This window comes from Sardina pilchardus, chromosome 24 (genome assembly GCF_963854185.1).
Source record: "Sardina pilchardus chromosome 24, fSarPil1.1, whole genome shotgun sequence".
Lineage (NCBI taxonomy): Eukaryota > Metazoa > Chordata > Actinopteri > Clupeiformes > Clupeidae > Sardina > Sardina pilchardus.
In genome coordinates, this window is record NC_085017.1 from 18,611,176 (window position 1) to 18,623,987 (window position 12,812).

Consider the following 12,812-nt stretch of genomic DNA (forward strand, 5'->3'; position numbering starts at 1 on the left):
CAGTACACAGCCTATCAGTCAGTCCGTCCCCGTGACCAAAATCTTTCTCCGCCCACTGAAGATTGGCAGCCAGGCAATGTAATCCTGACCAAAACTAACGGAATAGACAAGCGGATTGTAGCCCAGATTAGTCGTGTCCTCAGTCTTAATAAAAAGATATTGAGGAAAAACAGCTTTGCTCTATTCTAAACGCATAGCAAAGGTATTAAATAGCATACGCGCGATTGTGAATGTCCGCGCTTTGTTTGGCTTCTTTACCTTTTCCTTTTCGCCGTGCGTGTCATTGCTGAGACAATGGAATCTCTTCGCTCTCAACGTCTACAGCCCGGGATAGGATCTGGGATAGGATCCGGAATAGGACACGGGATGGGATATGGAGCAGGGTCTACTGGTACTTTACGATCTTTGCGGCCCGGTGTAACTGTACCAACCACCTCTCCGCAATCTGCCTCGGCTCCCCTATCTGTGTCCCCGGGACCACCGCCGCCTCCGCCGCCACTACAGTTCCACAGCCTCGGGTTGGGCGTCATGGGCTCTGCTACTCTGGGGGCTGCAGGAATGGCGAGTGCTGGGCTATGCAATCCAGCCAACCCGGCTGTGTTGCGGGAAGCAGTTGATGCCGTTGTCAGAAGTTTTGCAAAACATACGCAAGGATATGGAAGAGGTGAGAGTGGTTTGGTTTGGCTACGGTGTTCCTCTTCGCATTCCATAGCCAACAGATGCTCTGCTGTTAACAAAAACATAACCTAATTATCCATTCTATCTGCAAAGTAAAAGTTCTATTCACATCGTATCTTAAAATATTTATGAACATTCGTTGTTATTCGTATAGGCCTTTACGTCCACTCTGTTTTCATTCATATGGGTAGGCTACGGGAATTCGGAATTCCTATGGAACGTGTTGGACAAGCATGAATCCTGTTCTGGGTCATTCTTCCCAAAGCAGGCTTAAGATGTTTACACAATGTCTTCTTAGCCAATTTTCCAGTTCTCAACTTTGCCAGCATTTCTTAGCTCACATGAAAATTCTTGGCCTCTTTGAACGGTTATGATGCGAATCGAACTGTTGTAAGGCCAGGTGTTCACCTTGGAATGCTTCAGAGCAACTCGCAGGAGTAGTTTGGTTTACTTGTGCTATACACAGTTAGTAGTAGAGATTATGTTGCAGCCCTTTACTCTCCTCCCAGGAGATGCGTGCAAGATGGTTTCAGAGAATGAGCACTTTCTTAATCATTTGTATCCCACAGATGTATTTTTAAGTAATTCCAAATGTTTTATGTCAATGGAATTCTGTGTATTCCTCTAGATGTCACCAACTGACCAACTGCCAATAATCTTGGACAGTGGTCCTTACAGTGTCAAGCACTTAATAACTTTGTTCAGCCAAACTGTACTTGGATACACTCATGTGAGAATAGTCATGTATCCTAACATTAAAAACATATTAAAGAATATATGTGTAGCCATTCAAAAGTGATTCTTAAAATCTCTAAACAGCTTAAACAGCTTTGAATTGTAGCACACTCTAGATGGTGCGTGCATACATAAACAATGGATTATTGGTAGATTAGATCATCCCTGTCTCCAGCCTGTAAGTAGGCCTAGGCTACACCGCAAGCCGTTCCTCATTTGCCTCGGATGGTGTCTTTCTCCCAGTGAACGTGGTGGAGGCTCTGCAGGAGTTCTGGCAGATGAAGCAGTCTCGAGGGGCGGACCTCAGAAACGGGGCGCTAGTGGTCTACGAGATGGTCCCCTCCAACAACCCCCCCTACGTGTGCTACGTCAGCCTACCCGGGGGAAGCTGTTTTGGGAGTTTCCAGGTAAGCGTGGAAAAGAGGTCACGGTACAGATTCTAGTCGTGGAAGACATTGTTTTGGCAGTTGTAATGAGTGAGAGAACTTGCCCTGAGCTTGCATGACGTTAGGCTCGCAGTACTACACACAACTGTTTCAAATTTAACAGTTGGCTACATTATCATTTTAACCCTCGTGTTGACCTCATATTCTGTATCCCTTGTTTGTCCTCGTATTCTTGTACCCTCCGATCAACATGACCATTCCTCCACAAAAAGTTCAGTTCAGTCCACATTCTATCACTTCAGTGTGTGTATGTGTGTGTGTGTAAGTATGTTATGGTTGTGGTTATGGTTATGGGATTTGGCAGACGCTTTTGTCCAAAACGACAGTGTGTGAATGTGTGTGGGGAAGCCTACTCTGTAGATATGTGTAGGTGTGTGTGAAGGTACAGCATATCATGTGCTTTGTGTTTCTGTGGCATGTCAGTCATCTTTTTTTGTGCACAGCTTTTATGGAAATATGAGCAAAAGCAATCTTTGACTTTTTCTAATGTTAGGGACACAGTAGTCACCAAACTTCATGTTGAAAAAGATCACTTACGGGGCTGTCTACGCTGTTAAACATTATGGCAGGTCGATTTTGACCCCTAAGACAACACAAGGGTTAACTCACATATTTTGTATTCATGGGAAATGTTATTGTAATGTAGCGTGACAGCTTTTCTCTCTCCGCTGTCCTCCTTGTGCTTGAGCTCGTTCACTCAATGGACACCACCTCATTTGTTATTTTGTCAACAGTTTTGTCCAACAAAGGCCGAAGCCAGACGCAGCGCGGCTAAGATTGCCTTGATGAATTCCGTCTTTAATGAGCACCCATCCCGCCGCATCACGGACGAGTTCATCGAGAAGAGCGTGTGCGAAGCTCTCGCCTCCTTCAACGTAAGGACCTAAACTTATATCCCCTCATGTCGGCGATGAACATAAAAGCTATTCAGCACTGGCTGTCTCACGTCAGATACAACTCAGTCAGTGGAATGTGTTTATCTCATCTCTATGTACCAACTACAGTGATGCCATAATGAGAAACACATGCTGGACCACTATGAACAAAAAGATTAGTGTTTGTATAAGTTTCCTTTCAACGCAGCGAGTATTAGGTCGTTACTATATGCAGCAATGCCAAAAATAACATGCAGGGTTGCCTACATAAATGCTGTGGAAAACAATGCAATGTTTAAACTGCTCTGTTTTGTTAGAGACATTACGCTTGCTGACATTTCCACTTCCAGACAATTCCAAGTAAACAGTGCATATTTTTAGGATATATTCTATCCATATGAACTTCTGAACATTTTAATAGTCTTATCTGAAAGCGCAATAACATGTAAAAAGATCTCATACTATGTCCATAATTAGACCATAGATAAGAGCCAACACTTCTGGTTTTCACAGGGAAACCGAGAAGAGGCAGACAACCCCAACACAGGGATTGGCGCGTTCCGCTTCATGCTGGAATCCAACAAAGGAAAGTCCATGCTCGAGTTTCAGGTAAAACGCTTTAAGAGGGCCGAGGGTCATTCATTTACTATTTGGATGTGACACTTAGTAGAGGCAAGAGTGCCATCAAAGTGCCTGCGAGGATATCTTAGCATCTTACTCGAGAAGTTCATTGCTTGAGCATGATCTGTGAACTGGGACCTTGTGTCTGTGCAGTCCATTTATGGCATTGTGTTTATGCTGTATGTTGAATGGAATTAGCTAACCCAAACAATCTCACCAGTTGTTTTGACGTGTTTCTACACTGCAGGCTGACCAACTTCATGATGTATGTTAGCGGCTATGAAATTTATGTTGCGCCTCCTGCAGAAATTGGTTTGCAGTAGATAGACAAATTTGACTTAGTCAGACTCATATTGTCTGTCATGTCATAGAGTCATGGAGTATGCACAACAGTGTTTCACCTAACTTGGTCACTGGTAGTGGGATGTAGACACACCACATCATCAGGCCTTCAAATGTTTCTCTCACAGATTAAATGTTTATAGAAGGAGAGTCCACAAATTACAACCAAGAAGACTGCAACGGTTTTACTCAAGTGTTTGGATTCTCTGTTAGTCTTTATCATGAGTATCTGTACCTGTACAAATGCTCTTCTTTTATAGTATGATGGTATTTGTACTCATTTGTGACAAATAATGACAAAAATCACTCATAGATAGATACCTTGACAAAAAGATTTCCACAGCAGAATTTATAGCAGCATTTGAAGCTTACCACTTGGATGATCTGCTTCTCTGTTCATGAAGGAATGCAGATGTTTCTGAGGTGCATTGCTCTCTTACTTACGTAATATGTGTTGGATTGGTTTTGGTAGGAATTAATGACAGTTTTCCAACTGCTTCACTGGAATGGAAGTTTGAAGGCCATGAGGGAGCGGCAGTGTTCCCGTCAGGTAGAATGGAATTTTTTATGTCAATTTAAGTATCTCCTAACTCAAAATTAAGCGTTTCTGGTGTAGCTTCTGTATATGTCACATGCTACTGGTGAATGGAGACTTTTCAGACTGTATTTAGACTGTATTCGTGTCTTCACTAGTGATCAGTTTCTACACCAGCGCTTAGGCCTTGTAGCATTGATAATAAGACAAGGCAGCTATACTTACCACACTCAAACCATTTAATGGCATTAGATTGCAAGTATGCATGCTTCAGTGCATACGCTCATTAATGTTTTGTGTGAAGTTTAAGTGCACAGTATCTGGATGAAGTACCTCAATAAAACTAAAGCATATAGTCAGCCTCTAATGGAATGCCCCCCCCACCCCCCACCACCAACTGCCATTAGGAGGTCCTGGCTCATTACTCGCACCGAGCGCTGGACGACGACATGCGCACGCAGATGGCGGCCGACTGGGTAAACCGGGAGCAGGTGGTGGCGGGCACCATCAACCGGGAGGTGGCGGCGACCGAGCGCGAGCTGGAGGACGCGCGGCTGGCGGGGCGCGAGCTGCGCTTCTACAAGGAGAAGAAGGACATCCTCATGCTGGCCGTGGGGCAGCTGGGCGGAGCCAACAACACAGCGACGCTGCCGCACGCCTGCTGATTGGCTGGGGGAGTGTGGGGGGCGTGGCTGCGGTGTGGCGTGGCGTGAGAGTGTGTGGCGGTGGCTCTAAGGAGACCTGGAGCCACTCTGATTGTAAGAGACAGTTTTCTTACTTTTCCTTTTTTTTTTTTTTTTGGAGAAAAAAACAAACAGATGCAAGCCAAAATATAGACCAATGTCTGTCAGTGTAACCATCAAAATGCCTATATCCATTTGCTGGTGTTTTTAAGTGAAATTATGTTACGTGGACGTTGCCACAGTTGAAATATATGACATATTCCTTCAGTGACATCTTAGACGTGGTGCTCAGTGCTTAGAATATCAATATGTTTCTTTGGATATTGACACTGATTGAGAGTCAATGTATCAGTCAGTATACAGTAAAAAAATACTCAATCCGGCATTGAACATGTCTGAAGTTGTAAGTTGCAGTGTTCAGTCTATAATTTCCAACAGAGTATGAGTACATACTGTGGGAAAAATATACTGAATCTAACCAAAACGATAGTGCATGCCAAAACTGGTCAAAGTTAGCATTCAAGTTACTACAACCCACACCATTTTCCAGTATGCCAAACAATCAATTTTGTAGCGTTATATATTTCAAAGTCTATCTACCAGTATTGTTTTTTTTGCATTAAGTCTAAACCCAATTCTATTGAATAACATGCACTGTGCAGCATGTTCATGACCAATTCAATGCATACATTTGCTCTTTAGCTGTAGGTCAAACAGCCCTATGATCTCCACCAGTCGGGCCTGCATTTTGATGCACATTAAAGAGCAAAACATTATTATTATTTTTTTTTTAATCTAAGCAGTTCTAGGGAGAAAGTGCCCAAAGTCTGGAGAAAAAAAAGTGTAATTTTTCATGTCTTGGTTTTAAGGAGCAGAACTTAAAGCACAACTCCGATGTTCTACTTCTATGACTTTCTATTGACCAAGCTCATGAGTATATGGTAGTGTTGGTGTTTGGGGCCATCTGGTCAGGTTTGGAGTGTTCAACAACAACCTGGCGGCAGGTTGAGGAAGACAAGAAAGCCATATGAACACAAGTGCAATCAATTTTCCTTTGCTTGCTTTTCTTATGTCTTTGATGTTATATTGCCTCATGTATTGTAAGGACTGCAACTACAGTGCTCTCTCTCTCTCTCTCTCACACACACACACACTCACTCACTCACTCACACACACACACACACACACACACACACACACACACACACACACGCAGGCACACACGCAGGCACACACACACGCACACCAATGAAGACTTTTCAAACAGCAACATAAACCACAACAAGAACACCATGGCCTTGATATACAGCTAAACCCCATCATCAGCTGTAGTAACGTCAACATCCATGTCATTATCACGACATGACATATTGCGAGGAGAATGTATCATAAACGTTCTCAAGAAAAATGTTCAATTGTTTCTTATTTACCTTATTATCTGCCCCCATCCCCTGTATTTAATATTTGCCACAGATAATGGGTATATGTGTGGATATTTCACATATGAATAACGAATGCAAACAAATTGAGATTTTTAAACAAAGAAACCAAGTGTGATTCATGACATACTGACTGTTATGTGACAGAATCCCTGCCTCTGGTTTTTGTGACACCAATTTCAGCAGTGTTGTTACAATGTTTAAATTACAGGACATGTTTGTTTGTTACATGTTTGTTACTATTGTTTTAAATCATATTTCCACTCAAATGCCTATTGTTTTAGAAATGCATGTTGAAATATCATTTTGGAGAAGAAACAATGTATTCGAATTTTATACAGCCATTTTTTATATTTTATATCACAAATTGTAAAGCTTTTTAAATCAATGTAGGTTTTATACATAAAAGGCAACGAATAAAGTAGCCCAAATAAATCTTGATGTGTGATTTGTTTTCATATATGTGTAGTATATTAACCCTCTTCCCTCATCATTTGCTTTATTAAAAACTGCTGATGATTCAAAGCAGTTCTCTCTTCTGTCCTGCAGGTGTCAGTCTGATCGTGAAAATTTGTCAAATATATGTTCAACCAAACAATTACCAGCTGGATTTGTCAAATGTACTGCACAGTTATTGCATTCAGCATTTAATTTACCACAGTTAATAGTTCTGAACCACAATTTGTTCCTTTAAATTTGTCAAATAATTTACAAATTACCAAGTACAGCGCTCTCCACACATTGACCCCTGGTAAAGATGAGTAAAAAGAGGTATAAAACAAAATCTTTTCTTGGTGTTATATGTTAGTTTCACAATGAAAACAATGAGGAAAAATCCAATAATGAAGGGAGGTAAATGTATTATGTGAAGAAAAAGGATCCTCATAAAGAAATACATATGTTACACATTTTTGTCACAATGATTGGCACCTCTAACTTTTTGTAAAACCTTCCTTTTCCAGTAAACAGGCTCTTAGTCTTTTCATATACCCTCTCATAAAGTTGGAGAATACAAAGCAGGGGAGAGTATTTCTGTTTACATAATATCTCAGATCATCCATATTCCTATGTCCTCTCTGTGCAGTCTCCGCTTGCTCACCCCATGACCCAGTTTTAGCATATTGTTTATAATGCCCTGGTATTTCATTGACACTATAGGCCAAAGATAATGAATTACTGCTTGAAATTTCAGAAGAACTCAGATTTACTGTTAAAAAAAAGTTTGAAATACGTTTAAAAAAAAAAAAAAAAAAAAAACAATGTCAGTTGCATTTGTTTATGTTTCCCAATGGGGTATACCAATGATAGTGACAAAATATGTTCGTTTTTCGTCATTGTTTCACTGTGAAACTAAAAGAAATAGTCCAAAGATGATTTTTTAAAACTCTTTTTCTATTCTTTTTAGTCATTAGTGCCAGTAAATGTGGTGGCCGTTGTAGTGTCTTAAACATGATACCTGAGAACAGATCATTTTTGTAAATACAGTAATAATACCCCCTTAAAACACTTAACTGAAATGGTCAAAGTTGCAGAAGATAAGCCTCCTCTATATTGCTGTTTACAGTCGGGCTGAGTTTAATAGTTTTTCATTTCTAGGTCTGTAACTATAGGACAATAATCAATATTTGGCAATTGCTTGACAACTAATGGAGTCTGCATGTTTCAAATTGGAATAATTACATGAACCACATAGCATTTGCTCATATTGCTGAAAACAATTTTGAGAGTCCTTTGCAAACTGATGATTGTGCACTTGGAAAATATATTATTTATTTGATCACAGAAATGTAATAATTATTTTAGACATTTTGACTAAGGCTTACAATTGATGATGCTCACATCTTTTGAGGCCATTAATCATGATTTTTTCCATATGTACAGATAGTTATGTTGTATTGATCAAATAACAGGAAAATTGAGCTTTCTGTAATATGTTGTATTATAAAGTTCCAGTGCTCTCACAGATTATTGGAGTATGTCTCTGCAATGCATTGTGGCCCTTGTTTGAGTATGTGCATGTCTTTTTGTATGCTCTCTCTCTCTCTCTCTCTCTCTAACTGTGAGTTATATTCTGGATGTGAATATGAAATGTAATATTCTTAGTTGGAGGTATAAGAATATGTTTTAAAACAATACAAAATATAGAGTATCGTGTATAACAGGACAGGTGTACACACTAATAAAACATTTAAGTCGCAAGGGGTCCAAGAGCATGTATGAACTGCCCAACGGAATGAAAGGTTTTAGTGCTTTTAGTGCTTAGTGAGAGAGGACCATTTGAATTGTTCAATTCTGAAGATAGACCCCATACTATCAGAAGTACAAAGGAATACATGTTCTGATATCTTTGGTAATACATTTTAGCTGATCCATTTCATTGAGAAATAACTTCTACATGATGTTGTGAGTGAGCAAATACAATATAATTGAAATTCTGGCTGCAAAGTTTTTATTTTTCACAGACTTATTCCCAAAAAATTACTAATGCCCAAAAAAGTGCTTCACTTTAAGCCTGCCTCACTTCAGGCGACATCAACTTGAAGCACCTAGATACAAACCTTATAATTTTTTATCGGCCATGTGAGGTTACAACTATATATACGATTTATGTGGATTTGTGAAGTCTGATAGAGTACCAGAACTGGTGAAAAAAAAGCTGTAGAAGAAGAGGAAGGAGATGAAACGCTTTGACAAACACATGACCACCAGCACTGCTGCAGTGGTGGTGGTTGTAATTAACACCGTCTCAAAGGCCACCACTCTGCACAACACTGGTCACAAAATCATATCAAACGGCTGAACTGACAGAAACTGTCACTGTACAGTAGTTTATGATGGATGTATGACTGTGTGTCTAAAAAATTGTGTTATTTTCCTGAGAGCAATATTGGCTTTATCATACATAATGTTCAATATATCAAAGTTTCCAAAAGGACCAAAACTTGTGAAAATATGTAACTGACTAAAGCTACACTTCTACAATGTGAATGAGTTTATAGTATGTTAGTCACATTCTAGATTTCAAACAGTCTGTATTTTTTTCTCAGAACTGGAACTACAGCTGTTTGGCTTGAGGGGCATGAAGAGCGCTGACCTGGTTTTATCTGCACACGGTGATCAAGACTAAGTGGTCTCTCTGTTTATCAACGATTAGCAGAAATGGTTGTCATTAATTAGTTAGGTTCTGCATTTTATTGTTCCATTTGTATGTTTCCGACAGGCTAATCATTATTAATTGGGGTCAGCGGACTGACGGCGAGGGATGTTGAAGGGATAACCGCGGCTGTGGTCAGTGGACTGTAACCAAAAGTGCCATTACCTTGCTATATTAGACACTATAGACAGGCCCTTAAGCCACTGGTGTCATCTAAAAGCTGCATTAGAGAGCAAATGGCAGAAACAAAAGTAAATCATTTAAGTGGATCAATGTGTTTTTTAGTCTTCCACTTAAATTGTTGTGGTTAGAAGTTATGGAGGTTTCATTTCTAAATAGGCGATCGTCCTCTGTCTTTGACATTGTCGGTGGCAAGCACGAACAACTGAGAAATGTGAATAAAGTATCAGTATAGCAAACAGAGGACAAAAATAAGAATATAAAAAGAAGTTTATGTTTAATGGACATTCATCTCGCCTCTCCATTCTGGGTATTTAATTGTAACTGGTATGATAGCATTAATATATTAAATAGGTACTTCTATTTTCGTGTTGACTACAGCATAGTCATGAGTTTACCATCTAACATATGATGTTTGGTTATCCATTGATGACCAAACATCATATTAGATCATATGATCACTATGATATGATCATAGAATCAATTTGGTCATCCATTGATTCAAAATTGTACAGACAGGTTTAATGTTGTTGCTCATAACATGTAAGAAGTCATATAGTATCCAGAAATGTGCACGCTAACTTTGCCTTGGAAAAACTGGCAGAATATCTTCACTTGGTCGTAATGTTGTTTAGGGGCAGGACTGCATCTGAGGGTTGGCAAGATGAGAGTACCACAGTTACAAATCACATTCCTTCAAGCTTGGTGACCTTTGCTGTAGGCCAAGAAGGGGAAGTGATTTCCACAAACTGTTCCTGTTGTTAGCAGCATAATAATCATGTCATGGATTTGTTGTGGGCACCTGTTCAAAACCTTTTGTAAACTTCAAGACACCGCAATCACAAAAAAGTCTGCATGCCACTCCCAAGCAAATATTTGAGAACATATCTGAGAAAAGGCTCGCCCCGAACCGCCAAATATCAAATATTTGCTTTGGAGCTTCTTTTAAAAACCAATCTTTCCAAATACCGCATCACAATACGATGAGGTTGTGTGTTACACGCTTTTCATAAATCAGCCCATATCCAGCACTATCCAAACTGCATTAAGACGTGCAACAGTTGTACAAGACTGCGAGACAAATAATCTGGCAGTGAGATTGGTACAAAAGGAAGTAAAAAGTACAATCTCTGAAGCGCAACAATAGCCTATATCACTTCACACAAACACCTGTTAGACTCTAATAGCTGTGTCACTGTGACCTAGCCGAGTGCCCCCACCTCTCCTCTCAAAGAGCTGAGCCAGCCCCTCTTCAGCCCCACTTCATAACCTCACTAATTACTGCACCCATAGCAGGGCCAGTGATTAACAAGGGGTGATGCTAGCTCTGTTAGCCTTCCCCTGCCCCCACATCAATCTCTGTGCTCTGTCTTGACCTCAGACATGGTACTGTAACTCCTGTTTTCAGCATATTAAAAAAGTTGGGTAAGTTTAAGAGTTAATTCCTGCATTTACGCATTACATACAAATCCTGTTTTGAGTATTTTTATGTTTTGTGATGGTCTAAACATGTTAGGCTCATAGCGCACGCATCAACAAAGTTAAGCAGACCCTTTGATCATGGACTCGCAGCGTTGGGTTTGGGAATCTAACCACTTGCCAAGCAGGGAGGTTACTGTCTGCTGCTCCACCGCCCTATATATAACACAAATATATCATAAAACTGTGCAATTTAAAAGTAATAACAACATAATCAACATAAAAAAGCACAAAATCAAGATGACCAAAAGAAACCTAGTACTGACAACTGCCGTACTGTTGTCACTCCAGTGTTGGGCAGACTACATCACTTGTTATATCAATCCTGGGGTGATTTTGTCTTTCTTTGTCAAAACTTGTGTTCCCATGGTGAGGATTAAATTTCTGCTTGAGGAAGTCTCTTAAGGCACGAACACATGCCTCCTTCTCATACACCCACAAATGTGAAAACAAAGAGAAAGCACAGAGCGATTAAAAAAAAAGAGAGAGACATTTATGGACACATACAAACAAGCATAATACTGAGTGTGTGTATAAGGGGCCATAGTGAAAGGAACTGTGGCCTGGAAGGAGTTGTGGGTGGAACCCTGTGTTGCTCACTCAGTTGAACATCCACTGAGGGACCAAACAGTCAGATAATGCAGCACTGTTAGTGTGACAGAGATTTGACCTGCCCGAACTTCATACACCACAGCCCACAGTCAATAGTCAACAGACACACTATTTCTGTGAGTCAGGGGTGGAATCAGTGTGTGTTCCCTCTCACAGAATGTTCAGTTGGTGCATTACATGAACAAATATTATATTTTCTGCAAAGGATATAGAAATGTGAATAACTTTTTTTATTCTAAACTAATATGATTACTGTGATTCACTGAATTACCAATAACAAAATGTAGATGGCAGACTCAGAGGTCATTACGTAAAATAGCCAACACTTAGATGAAAGAATGAAACCAAGATTTGATCTCACGGCTGAAGTTCTGTTTACCTTTCTCACAGCTCACAGTTCATTATACGACAGCAACACAAATGATTTGGCATAAAGTTAAGTCCCCTGTGATGGAGAGAAAACTAACATATCCCCACTTTTGCCATCCCAGACCTGACCGCCATTCAATTTCTGTGCAACTGGATCGGACACTGTGTGCGGCCGTTGTTCGGCGTCAGTGAGGCATGACAACAGTCCTAAGCGCACTGCACTGCGAGACAGAATCCAATACAGTGACTGTAGTCAGAGACACTTATATTCATGGGTTTCATCAGGTCCCTTTCCACAGGTGTAGAATCAAGCACCTTGATTATCAATGCAGACTGCATGGTGCTTAATTAATACACCTGTGGAAAGGGACCTGATGAAACCCATGAATATCAAAAGACTTTGCTATAGTGGCACCTTGTCTCAGAAAAGCCACCTAGCAGACAAGCAAACATTAGCCTACAACTGTGAAGAGGCGAAGGTAACGCATGGTGTGACAGCACCTGCCTTCTTTATTCCAGATCAAAACATTACTAATTTATTTTACCTATTTTATTACACCTATACAGTACATATGTAACAGGTCACAAATGTATTACTGTATTGTGTTCTCTTGTGTATTCTTCTTCTTCTTCTGGGTGTCTATTGAGCTTCCTGCTCCTCCCT

The 12,812-nt window shown here is 40.3% G+C and overlaps 1 protein-coding gene across 1 annotated transcript; it reads left to right on the forward strand.

Annotated features, from left to right (window-relative positions):
- The first annotated feature begins 78 nt into the window (after nt 1-78).
- Nucleotides 79-6,871, forward strand: lix1l (limb and CNS expressed 1 like). Its single transcript, XM_062529827.1, has 6 exons — nt 79-664; nt 1,657-1,820; nt 2,594-2,734; nt 3,248-3,343; nt 4,170-4,247; nt 4,640-6,871. Exons 1-6 carry the CDS (start codon nt 295-297, stop codon nt 4,895-4,897), a joined length of 1,107 nt encoding a protein of 368 aa, XP_062385811.1. The 5' UTR covers nt 79-294; the 3' UTR covers nt 4,898-6,871.
- Nucleotides 6,872-12,812: the final 5,941 nt, after the last annotated feature.